Source organism: Gracilinanus agilis, chromosome 5 (assembly GCF_016433145.1).
Source record: "Gracilinanus agilis isolate LMUSP501 chromosome 5, AgileGrace, whole genome shotgun sequence".
Lineage (NCBI taxonomy): Eukaryota > Metazoa > Chordata > Mammalia > Didelphimorphia > Didelphidae > Gracilinanus > Gracilinanus agilis.
In genome coordinates this window covers 200866676-200889465 of record NC_058134.1, presented here as the reverse complement: position 1 = coordinate 200889465, position 22790 = coordinate 200866676, and the positions used below count along the sequence as shown (strand labels likewise).

The following is a 22790-nucleotide window of genomic DNA, read 5'->3' as shown; positions in this document are numbered from 1 at the left end:
CAGATCAAGATGGATAGAATGTAGTATAGAGGAAAGCTTCAGAAATGGTGGACCCTCCCCATGTAAAAGAGCCATAGAAGAGAATACCAGTGTAGATTAGCAAGTGTGAGCACCCTCTGCTGGAACTAATACCCATAAAACACACTTGGTCTTGGTGATGGTAACTGGCTGATATTACAGGGGTTTTTTATTGGCTGTAAGATGAACCCTGTTTGTGTTTTCTATTCATCCTTTGAGTATTGTGAATCATGAACCATGTATTTGCCAGGGAATTGGAAAACACTCCATTGTGTGGTAGAAGTTTTCAGATTATCTGGTGATCCAAAGAAATGAAAGAGCCACCTGAGTATATTATGGTCTGAGAGTGCAGCTGACACAAGACTTATCAAAGATGCTCTAAGCCTACTGAAAGTTGTTCCATGATCTACAAACACTTGAACGTGATCCATACTTAGAAACAGCTGTTCTTCCTGTACCCTACACACACACATCTGCAGCTGGAGCTCCTGCTATGGCTGCCAAGGATGGAATCCTTTGTGGAAAAGCTTGTAAGTCTTTAGAGAATCTTTTTAGTTCAAAAGTAGAGTAAGAAAAGCATCTATGAGGAGAAGCTGACCTTGGAACAGACTCTCAGGTGGGACCAACTTTCTCTCATACTGCCTGACTTTTTAATTTTATTTGTTATTCTGTTTGAACTTCCACTTATAAGACAATCACTAGGATTAATAGGCATCCTATTTTTAAAAAAATTGCCTCTCTGAATATTAAGGAGTTTGTCCTTCCTACATTCCTGTGATTTAGTATAATTAGCATGATCCTTCCTCTTTTATGAGAGAAGAAGCTTGTTATGAAGACTTGAATGTGCTTCTCATATGGGTGTAATGTGGAAATGGATAAAGGGATTCAGGCATCTGATTAGTAATGAAATGGCCCAATCTATAAATGTGCCACTTATAGCTTAGGCTATGGCGTTTTTGCCCACCTAGATGCAAGGATACTGGACAGTTTCATGGAAAGGGCCAAAGCTATCCCTTGGAGGAAAACAAGACAGTCTTGCTATAGTATAGTGGTGTCAAACTCAAATAGAAATGGGAGCCACTAAATAGTACATGAGGATTCCTACAGGTTGCATGTCGACTTAGAAAATTACATATATTTATGCATTTCTTTTCTTATTAACACATCAACACATTTAAATCATACAGGAAGTATATTTTAATATTGTTCAGGCTATACTCTGGAGTTTGTGTGCCTTGTGTTTGATACTTCTGGAATAGTGGAAAGAATATTGCATTTGCCTTCAGAAGACTTGGGATCAAAATCTGGTCCTCTCCCTTAGGTGAGTCAATGATCTTTCTGGGTCTCAAGTTTCCTCATGTTAAAATAGCGTTTGGACTAGGTGATCTCAGAGCTTTAAATTCTCTTTTTGTAGTCACCCAATGTTCCATTTGGTATCATCCTTTACTCTTCACTCTCATCCTACTTGCCCAATTGGTTGCCAATTTTTGTCGTTTCTTTCTTCACATCTTTCATGTATACATGCCCTTCTTTCCACTCAAATAGCTGCTGTCCTGGTACAGGCCTTTATCACCTCTTGCCTGGACTGTGAAGCCTCCTAACTGGTCTCCCCACCTCAAGTCCATTCTCTGAACAGCTGTTCTGGCTATTTTCTTTTCTTGAGCTGAATGCATTTCATTATATATGGAAAACTATTTTATATACAGTAATCGATTCTATCAAGCTCATACTGCAGCAATCTGTAATAGTAATTCTTTCTCTCCAATCAACACAGGTGTAGTTTGGTGTCTGCTGAAGGTAATTCACTCCTTCAGATGAAAGGTATTATTTTTTAATTTCCATTTTGCAGTTGGACAGGGTAACTGTCACAAGCTACAAATCGAAAAATTCAAAATATGGCACATCAAACAAAGGTAACAACTCATGCAGAGATAAACTAAAAGATCAAGAAAACATTGGTAAACATGCATTTCACTTGTATAAGACCCAATATGAGAATATCCAACTAATATGTATATTATGTGGCTCCTTTATTGTTATATAGAAGCATCTTAGCATTAAAGGTGATTGGACTAGAAGGGGAGGTCAGCTGGCTTGGCCCACTTGAGGTCACTGCAATGAGTCCCTTCTTCTTGGGTTCCTCTTTCTCAGGGTTCTCAGGGTCCATCCGTACTTTGTGTTACACACACACACACACACACACACACACACACACACACACACACACCTCCATCCCCCATCTCTGGCAGCCTCTCCCTGTTTTCCTTTCTCTTCTTCACTTCTTGGAGTCCCTGGTTTCCTTCAAGACTGATCAAGCAGAATTTCTGTTGAAGGACTTTCCTGGTCCCTTTAGCCTTTTCGGCTTCTTTATAACATTAAACTGCTTTCCCACAAGGGATGACTCCACATCATCATAATGAAGAGAGCGACGTCCTCCAGGCTGTACTCCAGATCATTTCTCTTTAAATTCCTATCTGAAAGCTCAGTTGCATGATACTCATGTTTTAGCAGTGCATATTAATTCAGAGTTCTTTTTCTGCTCATGTAATGTATAAAAACATATGTAGCAGTAGCAATATCTTACATCCTTTGAAAATAAATATGGATCTCTTTCCTTTTCACAAAAATACTCCTCAGCCCCGGCTTTTTTCACTATCCACCTCCATCATGTGAAAAGGGCCTTAAACAGACAGTGTACCTTCCATGCAGACATAATGGCCAGATAACCGAGGATGAACACTAAAGTGTGGCATGCTTGTCAGAAGCACTAAAAGTCCCAGTGAGCCAGGGCAAACCAAAATAACAAAAAAGGGGGTAGTTTATTTGGTTGTTTCAGCCATAGCAGAAACAAAAGGAAGATCAGAGAAAGGACACAGACTTTGCTTGGGGAGATGGGACAGAAGTGACTGACAGCAACAGTGGGGAGAACTGCTTAATTCTTCTTTTATTTTCCTCCTTCACGAAGATCAAATTCTGAACTAGAAATGACTGTCAGGAGGTTGACATATGAGATAAACAAGGAGATAAGAGAGGCCATGGTTACATTTAGTGAATTCAAGTCACCCAATCCAGATGAATTATATGCTTGGGTCCTGAAGAATGGTAGATCTAGCCTCAGACACTTCCCAGCTGCATGACCCTAGGCAAGTCACTTGACCCCCATTGTCTAGCCCATACCACTCTTCTGCCTTGGAGCCAATACACAGTATTGATTCTAAGATGGAAGGTAAGGGTTTAAAAAAAAAGATATTGGCTAGATGATAATATAATTTGACATATTCAGAACTAATTGGATGGCCAGACCCAGAGAGTATTTGTTTATGATTCACTTTCAGTGTGGCAGAGGCTCTCCAGGGGAGTACCCTAGAGGTTTGTGTTTGGTTCTGTGCTTTTTAATATTTTTATCAATATTTTTCATTAAAGCCAAGATGGCACGCTCATTAAATGAGTAGATGACACAAAGCTGGGATAGTAAACAGAATGGACAATAAAATTAGGATTAAAAATAATCTTCACAGATTGGAGCATTAGACTGAATCTAATAAGATGAAATTCCAAAGGGATAATGTAATGTGCATTCAAGTACAAGAAATGAACTGCACAAGAACAAGATGGAGAAGGCAAGATTAGACAGAGCTCTGGAAAACATCTGGAATTTTAGTAGACAGCAAATTCAATGTGAGTCAAGGGTATGATATGGCAGGTAAAAAATCTAAAACAATTTCAGACTGCCTTAAGAGAAATATAGCTTCAGGGAATAGAGTGGAGATAGTCCCTCTGTATTCTATCTTCCTTAGACCTCAATAGGAGCATTGTGATCCATTCTGGGATGACAGTTTAAGAAACTGTAGTGTCCAGAGAGCAACTAGAACAGAGAAAGATCTTGAGTTCATCTCATATAAGAATTGGTTGAAAGAATTGGACATTTAGGGCTTGGATGGGAGAGGTTGGGGGATGGGGATGGCAATGAAAACTATCTAAATATTTGAAGGACTGACATGTGGAGGGTTCAGACTTGAGTTTGGTCCCAAAGAGTGAGACCAGGAGCAGTGGGTAGAAGTTGCAAAGAGACAAATTTTAGCTAAATACCAGGAAACAGAACAACCAGAAGAAGGTTGGAGCTGTGTAAAGGGGTAGTGGGATCCCCAAGAGATATAAATTTTGAGGAACAAGTGAGATGGTCATGTCTTAAGTTATAGCAGGGATTCCTTTGGTGTGTGGGTTAAACTTGATAGTTGCTACGGTCCTTTCCAACTTTTAAATTCAGTGTCAAGTGATCAGTTAATCAAATATAACTTTTTTTCTTCCTGTTCCATTTTGAGGCTAGAGGAGCTACCCCCCCCCCCCATCATCTCTTACCTGGACTATTGAATCTGCCTTCTGATTGGTTTCACTACCTCAAGTCCCTCCCCCCCACCCCCCTTCCCCATCCCCAGTCCATCCTCCACTCAGTTGGCAAAGTAAGCTTTCTAAAAAACAGAGTCTGATCCTGTGTGGTGAATTCCAACCTGTGTGACTCTCCATCACCTACAAAAAGCTTTTGTTTGGCTTTTGAAGCTCTTCCTGACCTGCCTCTTGCTACCTTTCCAGTGTTCTTATACTTTCCTCTACATACAGTTCAGTGAGAACCAGGAGAGAGAAGCCTCCCTCCTGACTTAGAATCATCAGCTTAGAATTCTCTCTCTCCTTATCTTTGGCTCCCAGCTTCCTTCAGATTTCAGTGAAAATCTCACCTTTGGTAAGGAGTCTTCAGATACTTCTAAAGTAAGTGTCTTCCCTCTCAGATGACCTCCAATTTATTCAAAATATATTTTGTTTGTACACAATTGTCTGTATGTTGTCACTCCCCATTAGACTGGGAGCTCCTTGAGGGCAGGGATTAAGTTTGCCTTTCATTGCACTCCGCCCCCACCCCATCCACGGTAGGCCATTCACAAATGCTTGTTGAATTGCTGTTGTGATTTGAGCTTCTAGGTGACCAGGACTTCTCGGAAGGCCAGCCTTCTCATGAACTCTGCCAGCCTAAGTTGAACGAGTAGACTATCTTTAGGGATAATGAAATTCTAGAATCCCATTGAGCTTGGTCACTGCTCCCATTATGAGAGGGACTTGGGAATGGAGACCAACTTAGGGAATGGAAAATTCATGTTTTCCATTGTGCCAGGGTCAACTTTTATGGCCTTAATGCTTTCCATCTTGTCTCTTAACTGTAATTGTCTTTTTCTTATTTTGTTTATAATGATATAGTTTATTCTTTGAATCTTATAATGGCAAATCCAAACCTTTGTCATTGAGGGATGGAATTAATACTCCTTGCTTTAGAATATGAATGTGTGTGTGTGTGTGTGTGTGTTTTGTTTTTACAAAAAGGGCCTAGAGAGATATAGGTACAGTGATATGAATGTATCTATGTATTCTCCCTAGTTGCAGATGATGGAGGAACACCAGCCCTGATCACCCTTGATGGTTTTTATAATTTCCCTTTTCTCTAACAGTTGCCCAGGGAGGACCCCAAAAGGTTAGGTGGATGGGTAACCCTTTCAGGTCCCACCTGGGGTTGGATAAATTATTATAGGGCTTCTGATTCGCCTTGGATCACGTTTGGTATCTGACTGCGTTAGCTTCCCCTCCCCCCAAAAAAGGTATATAAAGTGATATAAAGACCACTCAGGAAGGTACTTGTTAAACTATCTTTATCTTTAATCTATAATCAGGGAAAGGATAAACAGGATAAGAAATGGGGATTGGAGACCCTGTCAATCTAATACCTCTAACTAGTTGACAATCAGGACTGGAGGCTATTGATCTAGTAAAAGCTGGAGCTTTATTCTCCACTACACCTCTGGCCAAGCCTGGCCACAGCCAAGCCAGAGAATAGGAACTGCTATTGATGCAGCTGTGTTGGTGATGTTATACTCTCAGCTTTTCACTATCAGTGTCTGATGATGCACTAGCTCTCATAGTCTTCAGGAACTATATTCAGATTATCCTACCCTCTTCTTCATAGACCTCCCAGCCTCCCTTCACCACCCAGAGACCCAGAGACCTAAAAAGCTAGGAAGATTCAGAGACCTAAAGATCTAAAGGACCAAAACCCAAAAGACCAAAAAGCCCCTTCAAGTGGCTGTCAAGGGATTTTATACTGCCAGGCCAATTGACATTTGCCCCTGGCTCACGGCATCTGGGAACATTCTATGCCTTCCAGCTGCCTCCCCTGTCATTCAAAGGTGGCATCCATCATTTCTCAGGATGTGAATATAACAGTGTGTGTATACATCACCCACATATATCTGTCATCTACTACATTGTCTTAATGACAATAAAGCTTTGTTAAAATCTGGTCATGGAAACTGATTCTCTCTCCTCTGTGGAATTTGAGTTATGATTTCCATGAGGAATCCCAGTGTTGAGGAGAAAAGGTGATATAAACAGACTCTTTAAGGCCTTTGACTCCTCATCCTAGAAAATAACTCAAGACCAGTGTCATTACTTGCCAGATAACTGGCACGTATCCTGTATGTTGTCCCCTGCTTTTTAATTTTACCCCTAAAATCAGTTAAGAAGGTAAAGTGTCTCCCTCTTTTGACATCATAAAATATCCCTTCTAGGGCAGGCCTGTAGCACCCAGCATCATAGAAAAGACCCTGCATATTTTCCCTTTGTTTTCTAACCTTGAGTAAATCAGGAAATATTCTATTCCGAGGCCTCATCCCTCTTAACCAGTTGCTAAGTCAAAGCTCTCAGTGCATAAATCTCAGGTCAGAGGGTGGTGGATAACATCTTGCTTCCCAGTAATCACGATCCTGTAACTTGGGAGTGTGGCCAACACATCAGTGGCAGGGCTTTTCCTATACAAAAAGGAAAACTGAGGTTTTCCCCATCTTTGGGGCTGGGACCACCATCCCAATCTGCTGCATGAGAGGTGTCAAACTTGTGGCCCCCAAAACTTTGAAGTTTAGCTCAAACCAGATTAAAGTCATTTGGGGAAATGTCGAACAAAATGAATAATAATATGGCCTCATGTAGATTGTGTTCGTTTGTGTTTTTCAATGATGTAATCTGCAGAGAGTCATTTGCTTGACTCTGACACCATGTTCTTCAACATTGCCCCAGTCTCAGTGCAGATTCGGAGGCCTTCAGCATCCTACTTCCATGCCACCTCGCTGTAAAGAACATTCTTTAACAGACTGCCTTTGGGCATCTATGTCTTGTTCATAGGTTTTTATCTACCCCTCCCTAGTTTGGTCATTTGGAAAGGTATTTAGTATCAAATGAAAGAACTGAAATGAGGAGGAGAAACTGATCCTAAGAAGGAGATTTTTTTTAAATTCCTTGAATTCAGATTGCTGCGGAAATAGCTCTAATTTGCATATCTCCTACTTACTTTAGCACATGCATGGAATAGAATGGCAGCCGGAATCTTTTTTTTGTTTCCCCCTATACTGTGTGCTGGTTCCAAAGCAGAAGGGTGGTAAGGGCAAGGGCAGTGAGGGTTAAGTGACTTGCCTAAGGACACACAGATAGGGCCTATCTGAGGTCATATTTGAACACAGGACCCTCACATCCCTAAGCCTGGCTCTCAAATCCATTGAGCCACTTTGCTGCCCTGATTTTAAAAAATATATTATCTTACATTATCTCCTTTTTAAAAAGCTCTTACTTTCTTTTCTACTAACAATTCTAAGACAGAAAGATAAGGGCTAGGCAAACAGGGTTAAGTGCCTTGCCCAGGGTCACACAGCTAGGGAATGTCTGAGTCCAGATTTATAGTGTGGAAAAATTGCACAGAAAGGGTTTGGAATGTTGGAGAGAGGATTGATTGTGAATGAAGGCAGTTGGAAGGGGGAGGTCCTCCCTACTTTAGGTCTGGGTTTCTCTCTCTGGAGGCACCTAGCTGCCCCTAAAACCTTTACCTTCTGTGTTAGAATCAGTACTAAGAATTTGTTCCAAGGCATAAGAGCAGTAAGGCCTAAGCAAAGGGAGTCAAGTGACTTGTCCACGGTCCCACAGCTAGGAAGTGTCTGGGGCCAGATTTGAGCCCAGCTCCTCCTGATTATCTTCTCCCTCTCTCATGTCACATCATATCCTTGAATTTGAATAAGCTAACCGCACATATGTGACTTCTGAATGTTTTCTTTATTAAGCATGCTTTGAGGATTCCAAAGCAGCTCCCGCACTGTCACTGACTCATTAGTCTGTCTCTGGCTGTTGCTTGAAATCTTTTTTATCTTCTCCAGACTTGGGGGCAACCTATTTCATGAATCCTGCGATTTACCCTGGAAGTGCTGAATTATTAAGGTAGAATCAAAATACTTCCTTAGGCCTTAAAAGGTACTTTTTTGGTGCTCCTCCTGTATGGCATAACATTTTGTATTATTATGGTGTTAAATGTCATTCCCCTGCTGGACCATATGCTCCATAAGGTCATGAGTCATGTTTGATTTAATCTTTTTCACACATACACACACAGAGTGTTGTGGTTTTGGTTCAGTTCAACAAATACTTGTTAAGCATCTTCCTAAGTGCCAGGGGAAAAGACCCCAGCTTTTGGAATAAGAACTCACTCTTTAACAAAAAATGCTGAGAAAGTTGTTAAACACTGTGGCAGAAGCTAGCTGTAGACCAGTGTCTCACACCATATACCAAGATAAGGCCAAAATGGATATTTGGTTTAGATTTAAAGAATGGTACCATAACTAAATTAGGGGAACCCAGAATAGTTTACCTGACAGATCTTTGAAGAAGGGAAGAATTTATGACCAAGCGAAAGATAGAGAGCATTTTAAGATGTAAAATGAATAATGTGGATTATATTAAATTAAAAGGCTTTTGTGCAAACAGAACTAATGGAACCAAGATTAGAGGGAAACAACAAACTGGGAAATTTTTTTACAAAATGTATCTGGTAAAGATCTAATTTCTCAACTTTATAAAGAATTAAGTCAAACCTAAGTGCCAGGGGATAAAAGTGTTATTTCTAGGACTAAATTAATATAATAAGTTTCAGGGCCATTCCAAGGAGTATGAGGTAGATCCATTCTCTGTAAAGTTCCTATACATTTTTATGTTATTGGAAATTAACCTCGGGGCAGGCTTGAAGGAGAAACAGAGTCAGTATGGAGCTGAGTTCAGATACCACCTTGGATATGGTCTAGGTGACCTTTAACTTCTCAGTCTTTTAGGCAATTCTCTGAGAGTCTTAGTTGCAGAAAGGGTACCTCCTGGGATTCTCAAGAGCTCTGCCATCTGGGAATTTCTTCTACTAGTGAAGTCCCAGGTCCAGGGGCTACTTCTCTCCTATAGTAGGCAGCATGTAGCCTGAGGGATATGTGAGCAAAAAGAAAGGGGAAATTCCATCCATTTTGTTTTATTGATGATAGACCAACTATGTGGCTATGAAATGCAGGTCTTTTCTGTTGTTTCTTATTTTCCTGACTTACTGTCCATGTGTACTATTGTGGTGCCTGAAGCTTACTAGGACCCCCAAAGGGGACCTTAGAGATCTTCTGGTTTAATCCTTACATTTTATAGTTGAGGAAGGAGATGTCCAGAAAATGTTGTGTCTTACCTAGGGTAATAGTGTCTGATCATAGATACAGGTAGCAAGTGGCAGAATTTGGATTAAAATCCGGGTCCTTTGTTTCCAAATCAGTGCTCTTTCTACTAAACTGTACTGCCTACAAGACTCATTGTGGAAGGTTTTCTTCCCTCCCCTCCACCTCACCCCACCCCCGTTCCTTGTTTTAAAATTGATTTCTTTCTACAACTGTGCAGCAGATTGGTTTCCCCATCCTACATTCAATGACTTTTTAAGATGATGCAGATGTCTAATGAGTTTGTTGATTTTCCCTTCCATTAGATGGACCTTACTGTGGAGACACTCTTTGGCTTCATGCAGGAGCGACAGAAAAGGTACTCAAAGTATGCTGAACAGATCCAAAAGGTCAATGAAATATCCTCCATTCTGCGCCGCATACAGATGGGCATTGACCAGACTGTACCTCTGATGGAGAGACTGAACAACCTGCTTCCCGAGAGTGAGAGGCTGGAGCCCTTTAGCATGAAACCAGATCGTGAGCTCAAGTCCTAGCTGCTTCTGAACCCTTTCCCAGGCCTGGCCAAAGAGATTTTCTCCACAGAGGGATAGAGACCAGTAATTCTCAGAGAATATTTGGAGCAATCATACCACTATTGGGCAAGGCTTGGCTTTTGGTTTGGTTTTCAGCTGTCTGTGATGGGAAGAGAAGCAATCCAGCGAGGAATAGGACTCCCCAGTCTGGAGTCAAGTGTGAACCAGATTCTTTCATCTCACCAGTCTGAAATCTTTTGAAGGCCAGCATCAACAATGTTGCTAAAACATAAACCATTTAGTCTTTGTCCATTCTTCAAAGAACTCTGCCCTAGAAATTCTTTGTTGCTGTTATTGTCATCATTTGAGTTAAGCGTGTACAGCTAATTTCCAGAGAAGCTGATTCAGTTAAAACAGGAAGAGAACTGGAGAGGTTATTTTCATGACTCTCGGTATTTGTCAGTAAATAACTTCTAACAGGCCCTTGGATTTATAGGGCTATAAATTAAAAACTTGAATTCACACGTGTCTGTGTTCTTCCTGTTCCTATAGCAGCCACATCAAGTCCTTTGTTTGGGGGGCCTTCTTCCTACTTTGGCTGAATCTGGATACGTTTTGGTTGGGGAACGTTATATCCATTTGCTTATGGGGACCAATGTGCAAAGAACATGCGTTGGGCACCATCATCTAGCTTAGGGGTTGGCAACCTTTTTGGCCGTGAGAGCCATAAATGCCACATTTTTTAAAATGTAATTTCGTGAGAGCCGTACAGTGCTCACAGTGTGCGCTCCTGTAACAGCGCCTGAAAAAAAAAATGGACTTTATGGCTCCTGCAGAAAGAGCCATATCTGGCCCTCAAAAGAGCCAGATATGGCTCGAGAGCCATACGTTGCTGACCCCTGATCTAGCTGGACAGTATCTTTGACCTCACTACGGTATAGGTCCCATTATTGAGATCATAGATTTATTGATGGGGATTCCAGATACAGTTAGAAGCACCTCATTTAGTCCAACCAGCTAATTCTACAGATGAGGAAATTGAGGTCCAAAGAGGTTGGGATTTGCTCCAGGTCATATAGGCAGTAAATGGAGGCAGGATTTGAGCCTAGGTCCTCTCACTCCAAATTTGTCAGTCTTTCCACTATCATGAAGTCCAACCCCTTCATTTAGATCCAGAGAGGAAAAGTAACCTACTTGGGAGTCAAATTTTCTTATTTGCTTTGATACCATACTAGACCCAGAAATGAATATAACAACCCCTTGATGAGTCAAAAAATGTGTGTGTGTGTGTGTGTGTTGCACCCTTACCTTCCAACTTAGAATCAATACTGTGTATTGGCTCCAAGGCAGAAGAGCAGTAAGGGCTAGACAATGGGGGTGAAGTGACTTGCCCAGGGTCACACAGCTGGGAAGTGTCTGAGGTCAAATTTGAACCCAGAACCTCCTGTCTCTAGGTTTGGCTTTCAATCCACTGAGCCATCCAGCTTCCCTTAGCATATTCTTTCTTGAAGCAAGTTCTCTGATTCAGTAGCCTGACTCCAAGGGTAAGACAGATGAATTAATTAGAACTTTTGAACCTCAACCATCATTTCCTTTTTGTTTCACTATGAAATCAAACCGCTGTATTTTTCCCTCTATTAAGAGCCACAGAAGGTTGAAAATGGTTATGTGGGTCAAACGATATCTTCACTCTACCATGTATATTTTGTAAATATGGTGACTGGTTTCATCGATCTAACTGTGGTATGGGTTTGATTCTTTTCTGGGGAAAAGGGACAGTAGGTTTTCCTGTCTTGCTCAGGCTAGACCTGACCCCGCTGCAGATTGGCAGATAGTGAAACTTCAGCCTGCTCCCTTCCTCTCTCAGAGGCTTACTATGTGGGTGCCAACTTCATGTGGACGCCCAATTGATTTTAGCCTTTCTGCAGCTACTGCGAGTGCTGACTCCCAAACTCAAGAGATTACCAGCCTCAGCCTCCTCAGCACACGAATCGTGCCAGGGATTCTGACATAGGTGTGGAGGATTATAGAAAAAGAGCTAGAAGGGACCCCAGAAGTCATCTAATCAAATCACCTCATTATACGAATGAGGAAACTAAGGCCAAGTGAGATCCTACAAATATAGGAAGTAGGATGTCTGTTATACCAGCAGAGCAACATGAACTGGGTTTTTTCATTTGATTTCAATAGCTTAATGGTCTGGGGCAAGGGGAAGGTTAGACCTACCTAACATAGCTCTGTCTGGCCAAGTATCAAAAAAAAAAAATCTCTTTAACTGTGTTTATTCCCAGAAGTGTATATAAAGTAAACTGAACTAAAGTTACTAGAAACTCCTAGCTCAAAATCTATGATCTGATGAACAAGCAGCCTGTTCTAGGTAGGGCTAGATTTAGGCATGTTCAAAGAAATGGACAAACAAATTCTACTTGATGCCTTTTGTGGGGAGAATTAATTCAACTCTCCTTTCTTAGAGAATTCAGAGTTTTATGCTAGAAGGGTCCTTGGAGCCCATGTAATTTAATTCTTTCATTTTATAGCACTGATAAAAAAAGAAAAAGAGGTTTAGAAAAGTTATGACCCAAGGCCACACAGTTAGAAATAATTTTGGCTTGCCAAATGCCCGTGCAGTGTTAATCTTATGGAGGTTGCAAACCTCCCCAGCCCTCTAGATAATCTAGGTTTTTTTCTGCTATGTCTGTAGAAACTGGATAATCCTGGCATGCCAAGAGTTCATCTGGGTAGGTCTCCTTATCCCTGGTTGTCATAGGTTTAGTTATTTTAGGAAATGTCAAGTCTGCTTTGTTACCCAGTAACAAGAAATCATTCCCAAATTGTGTTTATGAAAAAAGCCTATAGACAGGAAGTCTGACAATCATGTACCTGTCCAATAAATTTAAATTTTGAGCCCCCAAGGAAAAAAAATGTTGGGAAAGAACCTTCTTTTATTAGTTTTGAAATAAGTGAATTCCCCGTAAAGAAGGCTGCTTCCCCCCCACCCCAAACCCTTACCTTCTGTCTTGGAATTAATACTATGTATTGGTTCCAAGGCAGAAGAGCAGTAAGGGCTAGGCAGTGGGGGTTAAGTGACTTGCCCAGCACCACACAGCAAGTGTGTGAGGTCAAATTTGTACCCAGGACCTCCTGTCTCTAGGCCTGGCTTGAGGAGGGCTTCTTAAGGATGTAAGGGAGCATCCCATTTTCTGTCTGTAGTCTGAATGAGTAGTTTTACTGGTGAGAAATCTGGAGGTTTTGAATTGGTTTTTTTCCCATCAAAGTCTAAGAAAAGAAATTCAAAATTAAAAAATAGTTTAATTTTGAAAAGACATATCCCAGACAAGCCATAAGCATCTTCTACCTTGTTAAAAATAAACATTATTGAACTATCACTTAATGTTTTAGCTTGAAAGTAGTCCCATGGAGGCACCAAGATGATGCTTTAAAAAATGCTGGATTTGGTGTCTGAGATCTTGGATTCTAATTCTGGCCGCCATTTATGAGCTCCGTGATCTTGGGCAAGTCAAAAGATCTTACCCTCTCTGGGTCTGCTTTCCTCATCTGTAAAATGGGGAGGGAGGTTTGAAACCTTCAAGTTCTCAATGGATGACCCTGTGACCGAGCAAAGAATGCCACAATGAGAGAGGGATGTAGAGACACCCAGAGATGATCTAGTCCAGCCGCCTCATTGTGCCTATGAGGGAACATGGCAGGTAGTCTGTCCTATTATTAAGCACTCCAGAATTGGGGCCAGAAGACCATTGTTCAGTTGTGAAGTCAGTTCCTTGCTAGGGGGTGATTATTGACGGCTCACTTCCCTCCCTGGGCTGCAGCATCTTCCTCTGTAAAATGAAGATGAGAGAATGGAACTGGATGCATTTCCCCATCTCGTTCTAAAGCCAGGATCCACTCATTTAGAAGTTACTCCAAAAAAAAAAAAAAAAAAATGGAGAGGGCCCTGGCACGAGGTGACTTGTTTACAGTCACACAGATAGTCTTTGGCAGAGCCAGGACCTCATCCTACGTCTTCACTCTCCCTCGGAGCTTGGGAGGATGACTGAAGAGACAGGGTGCGTTTTTACAGAAAGATGTTGCCTCTTCAGCTGACAAGGGTCTACCCCGGGGACGAGCCAGCCCTAGTCTACAGGGGACTTGAAGGCTGCTGACAGACTCTATTTTTTGGTTTTGTTTTGGTCTGAACCTGGGATTTCACCCGTGTAAAGATCCCCTAATAGTACTGTTTGGCACCTGCTTTATGGCTTTAGGGAGTTGCCTGGAACATGAGGACTTGGCCAGGGTCACCCCTCCAGTGCTGGGGGATAGAGAGGAAGGATTTTTGTCACTCGCAGGCAAATTCCATCCATTACGCCCCGGTGCCTCGGATTCTGGTGGGAGAAGCCAGGGTGGCTCCAGTGTAATGGATCCGGAGGTTACCCTTGGGAAAATGGCCAACAAAAGCATTGGGTGGCCCAGAAAATATTGACCCCATTTCTTCAGTCAACCCTGTCCCTCCCATCTTGTACTCATGGTGTAGAGAGAGAACAGAAAACCGGGAGGAGACGCTTGGACACTTCAGCTGCTTTTTTTTTTTTAAACCCTTATCATCCATCTTAGAATCAATACTAGGTATCAGTTCCAAGGCAAAAGAGCTGTAAGGGCTAAGCAATGGGGGTTGAGTGACTTGCCCAGGGTCACACAGCTGGGAAGTGTCTGAAGCCCAGATCTCCCATCTCTAGGCCTGGCTCTCACCACCAAGCCATCTCATGGCCCCATTTCAGACATTCTTTCTAGCTCCTTTCATTCTGAATTTAGATGGAGGATTCCTTGAATTAAGTGAAATGAAAAGTCAGGAAGACAGGAGTTCAAATTCATCTTCAGATAAGCTATGCACTGTATGGCCTGTGGCAAGTCATTTAACCCCTTCTGCCTCAGTTTCCTCCTCTGTAAAATGGGGAGAACCACCGGACTAGGTGGTTGTGAGGATCATACAAGATATTTGTAAAGTGGTTGGATGGTGAAGTGCACAGCACTTAATGGGCACTTTAATAAATGTTTCTTAGCTTCCTCCCTTCCTGGTGGAAGTTACACCACTAAAGGCGAAAGAATCTCATTTTTACAGATGAGGAAACTGAAGCAGAAGATAACTTACTCCGCTTGGGCGTGTCTAATACTGGATTTGAACTGGAGTCTTCCTAACTTGGCACCTTCCACCACACTACCTCGCTGGCCCATAAAACACAACAAATACTCTCAGTGGCCCCCCACAACCCCCAGGGAGAGGGAAGAGCTATTATCATCCTAATGTTGCAGATGAGGAAACCGAGGCAAAGAGCAGCTAGATAATTCCCTGAGGATCCTATAGAGTGAGTCGAGGCAGGATTTGAACCTAGGTCCGCGGACGTCCAGGTCTCAGGGCGGATCCTCTATCCCCGTTATCTCTAAATCCATGCGGGTTGGCAGTAAGGCTGGCTGCCTGTAACGGAGCTGAGGGGAGCCATGGAGCGCGCCGGCGCCCCTCTGCCTTTAGCTGGCCTCTCATTCTCTTCTCCAGGCTTTCTGAGCCTCCCCCACCCCCCGCCCCGGCCTGGTTTCTCCTGCGCTGGCCTGGGAGCGCTCACAGGCCCGGTCAGGCGATCTTCCTCCTAGGTAGGGCAAAGGGAGGGCAGGCCGGCGGCTGCTGGGGCCAGCTTCCTCTCTCTAGTCCAGGCCCTATAAGGGCTTCCTTTTTAGAATGGGGCCGAATGGCTCAGCGCTGCCCCCTACCTCCAGGGCACCTCTCGACCTAGCCCCGACCTCTCAATGGGCCGCATCGGGTTTCCCAAGTTAACTTTCCTGACGGGATGGTGGCCTTCTCTTTCCCTCGGCTGGGCCGGTCCTCGAGGCTCTCCCATGCCAGAGACACATTGGGGGGAAAACACGTCCCCGCTCCTTTTTCTCCCCATGACAGTGAAAGCCTTTGCGGTCCCGGGACTCGGACCCTCCCCTTCCCCCATGGAATGGCCTCCCTCCTCTGAGCAGAGAACCGAAACCAGCGCTGGGCTACTTCCCAGCCAGCCAGGAGGGCTGGGAAAGATCCTGCTCTTAGGTCCGGAGGCCTCGGGTTATAATCCCAGCCGGAAATCTGCAGCGGCACGTGCGCATCCCATAATGCCCCGGACCTCCTTTTGGGAGGCGCCTCCTCCTGCCTGCCCTCCCAACTTCCTGGGGCTGCGGCGAGGGAGAGCCTTTGGTCACCTTACATTTAGTGAACCCAAGGCTGGCTTGGCTTCAAATCCCACCTCCAAGTCTAGCCCCCGACTCCGCCAGGGTGACTTCTCCTCGCCTGTCTGCACGGCCCCATTGTCTGGGGAACCCACAGAGTAAACCAAACCTTCTCCTAACCAAATGGAACGTCTTTTTGCTGGAGGGCCCTCTTTTTAGAACTTGGGGGGGGAGGGGCATGTTCTGTGGAGATAGCGGGGAGCCTGGGACAGGAAGAGCCTCACTTCTCCATCTGTAAAATGGGGATACTGGAGAAGGAAATAGCAACCCGCCAGAGTATCCTTGCCGATACCCCGCCCCCCCCCACACACACACTGACCATGGGGCCACGAAGAGGCAGACCCAATAGAATGACAAAACTGTCCTCGAGATCAGCTCCCATCATTTTTGTCTTTTTGTGTCGCTTTAAATATTTAAACCCATGTAATTATTCTACGCACACATTTAACCTAAAGGTAGGCAGATGGATGAGATTCAGAGAATTCTTTAAATTTTAGAAACAGCCGTGAGTTTTAACTTCCAGAGAAAAGTAGCTGGAAAACATTTTTCTTCTGCTAATGAATGAGTGAAAAAGCATTTCCTCTGGACTAGGTGGCGCTTAAATTCTGGGGATTATAAGTGCACAAACGAAACCATCTTTGCTCTCAAAGAGCTTATATTCTTAGGGGGAAGATACATGTGGGAGGGACAGCTGGGTAGCTAGGTGGATAGTCAGGTCTGGAGACCTGAAGTCCTGGGTTCAAATCTGTACCCAAAGCACAGTCTGGAGGGCTGGGACAAGAGAATGGCAAGATTGCCAGCGCCGACAACCCAGGGGTCAGCGAGGCACAGCGTTTCCCCCTCCCAATGCAGATGAGCCCCCCGCAGCTGGCAGTGGATGAACTCGGGCCCAAAGTGCTGGGACTGAAAATAGGGCCGCCCTCAGGGCTGGTCGGAGGCTCCCTCACAAGGGTCTGAAGGAGCAGAAAGTGCAGGGAGGGGGGGAGGTGCAGGTACTGACTGATGTGCCCCTCACTGTCCTCACCTCTAGCCTCACCTCTGCGGGCTTCCTTCCTAGCCCTACCCAAGAAGCAGTATGGTACAGGGTCAAGAATACTGGTCCACAGGGGTGCACCCCAGCAATCTCTTCAGGATGGCAAGGCCAGGATAGAGATATATTCTAACAGAATCTACAGGTTAATGCTTCTTGCTCTACAATTTTGAGAACTGCCTGGGTCCATGAGATGGTGACTTGCCCAGGATCACACAGCCTGCATATGTCTGAGGAAGGGCTTCCATCCCAGCCTTTCCAACGCCAAGCTCAGCTCTCTACCTAACAAAGCTAGGAAATGTGAGGCCAAATTTGAATCCGGGTCCTCCCTTCTAACTCCCAAGCCTGACCTTACCTTGTAGTGCCAATCATTTTTTTTTAAAACTCTTGTCCCTTTAAAAAATAATTGAAAAAAAAAAATCCCATTCACATGGAAATCAATAGTAGAGAACAAGAGTTGAAAGACCAATCCTGAAGGCTCTGGTTTGAGGCTGTTTGTGACCCAGCCCTGGTGGACACACACAGAAAATACTGCTATAAGAAAAAACACGACTTTCTTGGACTTTCCATATAAACAGGTACCAATTCTGATTTTATTCCTCATATTAAACATACAAGAATGTTCATGACACGAAGTGAGAAATGCACAATTTTCAACCATGTCTGCAGTTTGCCTTACACCCAAAGAACATTATATTCATATTCAACATTTACAGAATCAGCCCCTAACTTTGACATACGTCCTAAAACCGTTTCCTGCATTTCTCGAAGAACTCTATCGGTAGTTTTTTGTTTTGATTTTGTTTTGTTTTGAATCACCCTCCTGTCTACCACTACATTGGCTCTACAGTCTCCCCTAAGCCTGGATTCTTGCGTGTGAGGACCATGCATGCCCCCATCACTGTCCAGGGGTCTGGAGGGCCTCCCTCACCCCCGCAGAGTCCACGACGGTTCTGGGGTGACACCGGCTGAGAGCTGCATGGAACAAAAAGCCAGGGAGAGCTTTGTGATTTGGGTTTCTGCCAACAGACTTCCGTGGTGGTCGCCGTCAGAAAAGATCGAGTCCTGCTGACCTGCGTGAAAAGTCCACGAGGCTGAAATGACGGCGGAAGAAGTCAGACCGTCGAGACTGGGATGAGGGCGCCCGATTGTCCGTGTACAGATGATTCCTCGGGTCCATTCACTGACTTGAATACTGAGCCGTTGAGGAGTGCATGTGTCTCGAGAGATGCCTGTCCAGGGGACACCTTGAGAATGGGTCTGTGTCCACTCTCCATGTGCAGACACACCCAGCAGCAGTCTCAGGCCATCTTTCCCCTCCCTCCCCGCCACGCCCAGACAGCCGGGGGAGGGGGGGGGGCCCTCGTGCCGGCCAAGCCCTCACACTCATCGGGAGTAAGTGCGCTTGTCTGGGCTGGATTTTTGCAGTCACCACAGCACGTGTAAGTCACATCCTGGTCGAAAAGACCTGTCCATTTCTCACCATATAAAAAAAACCTGAGATTGGAGTCAGCAACTAGCTACCCTTGAAGAGGAATTAAAAAACAAATAGACAAAACAAAACAAAAACCAAGTTGCTGACATGAATTAAGGCTTCAAATGAAGACCACATTGTAGTTGACGAGACTCAAGCTTAGAAAGTCTAACGTTGAAAAGGAACTAAGTGATATCCCTTCCCTACTTGCCATAATCACGTTCTATTTTCAGCTGCCTGGAGTGATTGGCCATCCAGTGATTACCGCTCAGGACCAAGGGCTCATTCTTCTTGCTCCAGCTACCCAGAAAACATGGCTTTTCCCTTCTGGAGAGCTGCCGTGAAGAGACCACGACGACGATGACGCTCCCCAGCCCTTCCTCTACTGATGTTTGGACCTCGCTTCCATGACCGGTACATCTGAGAGTCTAATTGTGGAAAGTGTAGACACCACCGTTGGAAGCCTAGACCCAAACAAGAAACGCCGCCAGGGAAGGCCACACATGGCCCTTTCCCTAAGCTCTTTCTTCCCCACAAATCCCCCCATGGGTTTTCTCCCCTTGTACAAAAACACCGCCATGCCTTCAGCTGGCACGGGACTAAACTTCAGCAACGAGCGGGAAGCCACGCACTGCTGCCCGAGAGCGCCGGAGCCCTTGCCATTGCCCCCAAACACATTCGGCCTTAAAGAAAACACAATGGTTTGTGATCTCACTTTTAGAAATTCCAACTTGAATGGAAACAGACCTGCCTAAGTGCCTGAGGTCTAGCGATTTAAGTGACAAGGAAACGGTTTTCAGACTTTTCCTTCCCAAACCAGAGAATAAAACCTTTTTTAAAAACTCACTTACAATCTCGGCCCAACTGGAAATTTGTGCATAGACAGCTTAAATTGCCCTTACAGATACGACTAGCTAACTACCTCTTCACAGCGCTTACAGGCCCGGCTGCCAGGGGCGGTAGTGGTACAAGCCCTAATTGTACTAGGTGAGGTACTGGGGTTTTTGCCTTTATCAAGCAGCTCTCGGTCAAGCTCTCCTGGCCCGTCCACGAGAAGGCCGTGTCGAGTCACGGCCGTGCTCCGGCGCTCAGGTGGATTCCCTACGGCGTCTCTGTCCCTAGCAGGGTCTGCCCGGCTGACCCCAATGCTGGCTCAGGTTCAGGGCTAAGGTGCACGGTGAAGGAATCGGGGAAGGACTCATTGCTGAGAATTATTAGTAGCACGACTTGGAGACGGTGCTGTCTTCTACCACCAATAAAGCTTTCTTTGATAAGAACAAGAAGATGTGCAATTTATCGCATACGAAGGCTTCGTCTGTCCAGGGGAAAAGCTTTGACGTGTGCCCTTCCGCTTTTAACAGGGAGAAAAAGGAGCTGCTCTTCCCCCGGGGAGACGTTCCAGGAAGAGAAAACAGCCTTTACACCAAAGCCCCACTTTCCAAAAATATATAGGTCCATACATGTATTTCAGATTTACAGGGAATTTCTTTTTCATAAAGAGGAAGATAAACATCTTCCAAAGCAGTCCGCACGCCCAGGGCCCCGGCGTCTCAGGAGACTTCGATAATCTCCATGCTCCCCGAAAAGCTCGACTGGCTGCCCACTTTCCCCAGCTCCTCTCGGGACCTGTTTTCTGACATCATGCTCCCTCCGAACTCCATCTGGCAGCTCCTGCGTTTGAGCTGCTTTTCGAAAGGGCTCTCCTCGTGCCAGCTGCGCCTCGAGTCGGCCCGGTCGCTGGGCTTCTGCCGCCGGCGCACCAGGAAGGCCTGGTCGCTGCACGTGGGCAGCTGGCTACAGCTGTAGGCGGAGTACCTGGCGCTGCCCCCGTACACAGCCGACGTCGAGTAGAAGTGAGAGGACTCGGCGGCAAAGTACCAGCTATTGGGCAAGGAAGGGGCGGAAGCCTGGGGAGCCAAAATGTCCGAGTGCCAGCCCTTGAGGCCCAGGCCGGCGGCGGACTTGGCCAGGTGCTGCTGGCTCGTAGAAAGGCCGAACACAAAATTGGTGCGGTAGTTGTCCTCCACGCTCCCGCTTCGGTGCAGGGGAGACGGCGGGGGCCTCTGGGGAGTGTTGCTTCTTCCAGGGTGCAGCCTCTTGTTCTGGCTCTCCGACGGCCAAGGAGCCTGGGTCTTTTCGGGGACGGAGGCTTCCTCCTTGTCCGGGCTGCTCTCGGGGGTCTGTTCGGACACTTCCTGAACTGGAGAGAACTGGCACAGCTTGCTGCTTCCGTCCAAAGCGCCGGAGGGCTTGTAGTATTCCAGGGTCTCCTCCGATGAGGAGAAACTGTGCAAAGAGGCCGCCATGCTGGAGGAGTACGAAATGGACTTGATATCTAGGGAGAAGGAACGCTTGAGTTTGTTGCTGTCTTCTAGGCTATCTGAAGACATGTGGAGTCCGTTGATCCCCTGTACCAGAGGGCTGTCCTCAAATGCCGCTAGCTGCACGCCTGGGAGACTCGCAGGGTGCACAGACCTCTGCCCCGTGGGATCGGAGGGAGCACAGTGGGTACCAATGGAGGTTTCACTCTTCTGTGCGCCCTCTGAAGCCGGGGCCACAAAGTCACTTGCTTTCTCTAGGTGCAGAAGTTTAAGCTTGCTTTTTGTACCCAGGGCTCCAGTCTGGCTCTTAATCTTTTTCTCATAGTCCAGCAGTTGGCCCAGAAAATTGAAGTTTGGAGAAATAGTTGGCCTTTTCTCTTTCACAAATCTGATGGGTAGAAGGAAAAATGTTAAAAACCTGAAGTATACATAATTTGAACATTTTTTTTGAACCAAGGACGGAAATATTGGAAAAGGCCAAATCAACATGGTACTCTTTGGAAGCTAAAATATATAAAACATTAATGGAGAAACCATAACATAAAACAATGTTCCTCTTCATACACTAATAGATAATAGGAGGGCCTTTGGATGAACACCAGTGGGTGATCCTGGACATCATGGCCTTCCTATGCAATGGGAAAAGAGTACCTCAGTCCCTTAAAGTGAATACGCTAAAACATTTTTTTTTAAAAAATTTCATTTATTTATTTATTTTTAAACCCTTACCTTCTGTCTTGGAGTCAATACTGTGTATTGGCTCCTAGGCAGAAGAGTGGTAAAGGCTAGGCAATGGGGGTCAAGTGACTTGCCCAGGGTCACACAGCTGGGAAGTGTCTGAGGCCTGATTTGAACCTAGGACCTCCTGTCTCTAGGCCTGGCTCTCCATCCACTGAGCTACCCAGCTGCCCCCTAAAAGAATTCTTTTCAAGGAATGGTAGCTTAATGTTGTAACTGATGTGAGAGATGGAGAAATCAGTTTCAATGACAAGGCTTTCCCGCCATGATTAGGAGCACTAAGGAGGGTTCAGAGAGCCTACGTGCTGCTGAGACACTGTGCTGTGGGAATGGCTCACTGGTCCTTCCATTTCCCGTGTGACTCATCAAGGTGCTTATAATCATGTCTTCAAGGCATTTCGATGTTCACGATTTTAATGAAAGAAAATAAGGCATTCAATGGCCAAGGCATCAAAGGGCACATTTCCCAATGCATCTTGGTACTCAAAGTAACTTGCCTTTATACAGGGAGTCCTCACTAATAGCAAATTCATCAAAAGGATAAAACTAGTAACAGGGAAGGCAAGAGAAACATTCACAGCAGTAAAAGACTCTGAGAAGGTCCTAAAATTTCTCTATGGTCTTTTTATGTTAGAGGAGGTGTTGTTTCTTCAAAAGACAATATATAGAACTAAGTTTGTTTTCTTAAGAAAGGAAACTAAGGAAAAACAACCACATTGAAATAAAATAGTTTAAAACAAAAGAAAAGGGCCAATGATTGGTTGGACATTGAACATTAACTTAAGTATGAGTGGAGGAATTCAAATAATTGAGTAACCTTAGTGGGGTACCAGAATTTATTTTGTTCTCTTTCACAAATGAGCTTCAAAGTCAGATGGAGGATAT

At 44.8% G+C, this 22790-nt stretch overlaps 2 protein-coding genes across 2 annotated transcripts in view; one reads left to right on the top strand and one right to left on the bottom strand.

Annotated features, from left to right (window-relative positions):
* The window catches only part of BORCS5 (BLOC-1 related complex subunit 5), a 70262-nt gene extending 59675 nt beyond the window's left edge, over positions 1–10587 (top strand). The window contains exon 4 of the mRNA XM_044678806.1: positions 9878–10587. Coding sequence (XP_044534741.1) covers positions 9878–10108 — 231 coding nt within the window. The 3' untranslated portion in view covers positions 10109–10587. The remainder of the gene's footprint in view (positions 1–9877) is intronic.
* Positions 10588–20396: 9809 nt separating this feature from the next.
* DUSP16 (dual specificity phosphatase 16) overlaps positions 20397–22790 on the bottom strand; it is an 86701-nt gene continuing 84307 nt past the window's right edge. Inside the window, exon 7 of the mRNA XM_044678805.1 lies at positions 20397–21555. Within this exon, the coding sequence (XP_044534740.1) occupies positions 20397–21555 (1159 nt within the window). The remainder of the gene's footprint in view (positions 21556–22790) is intronic.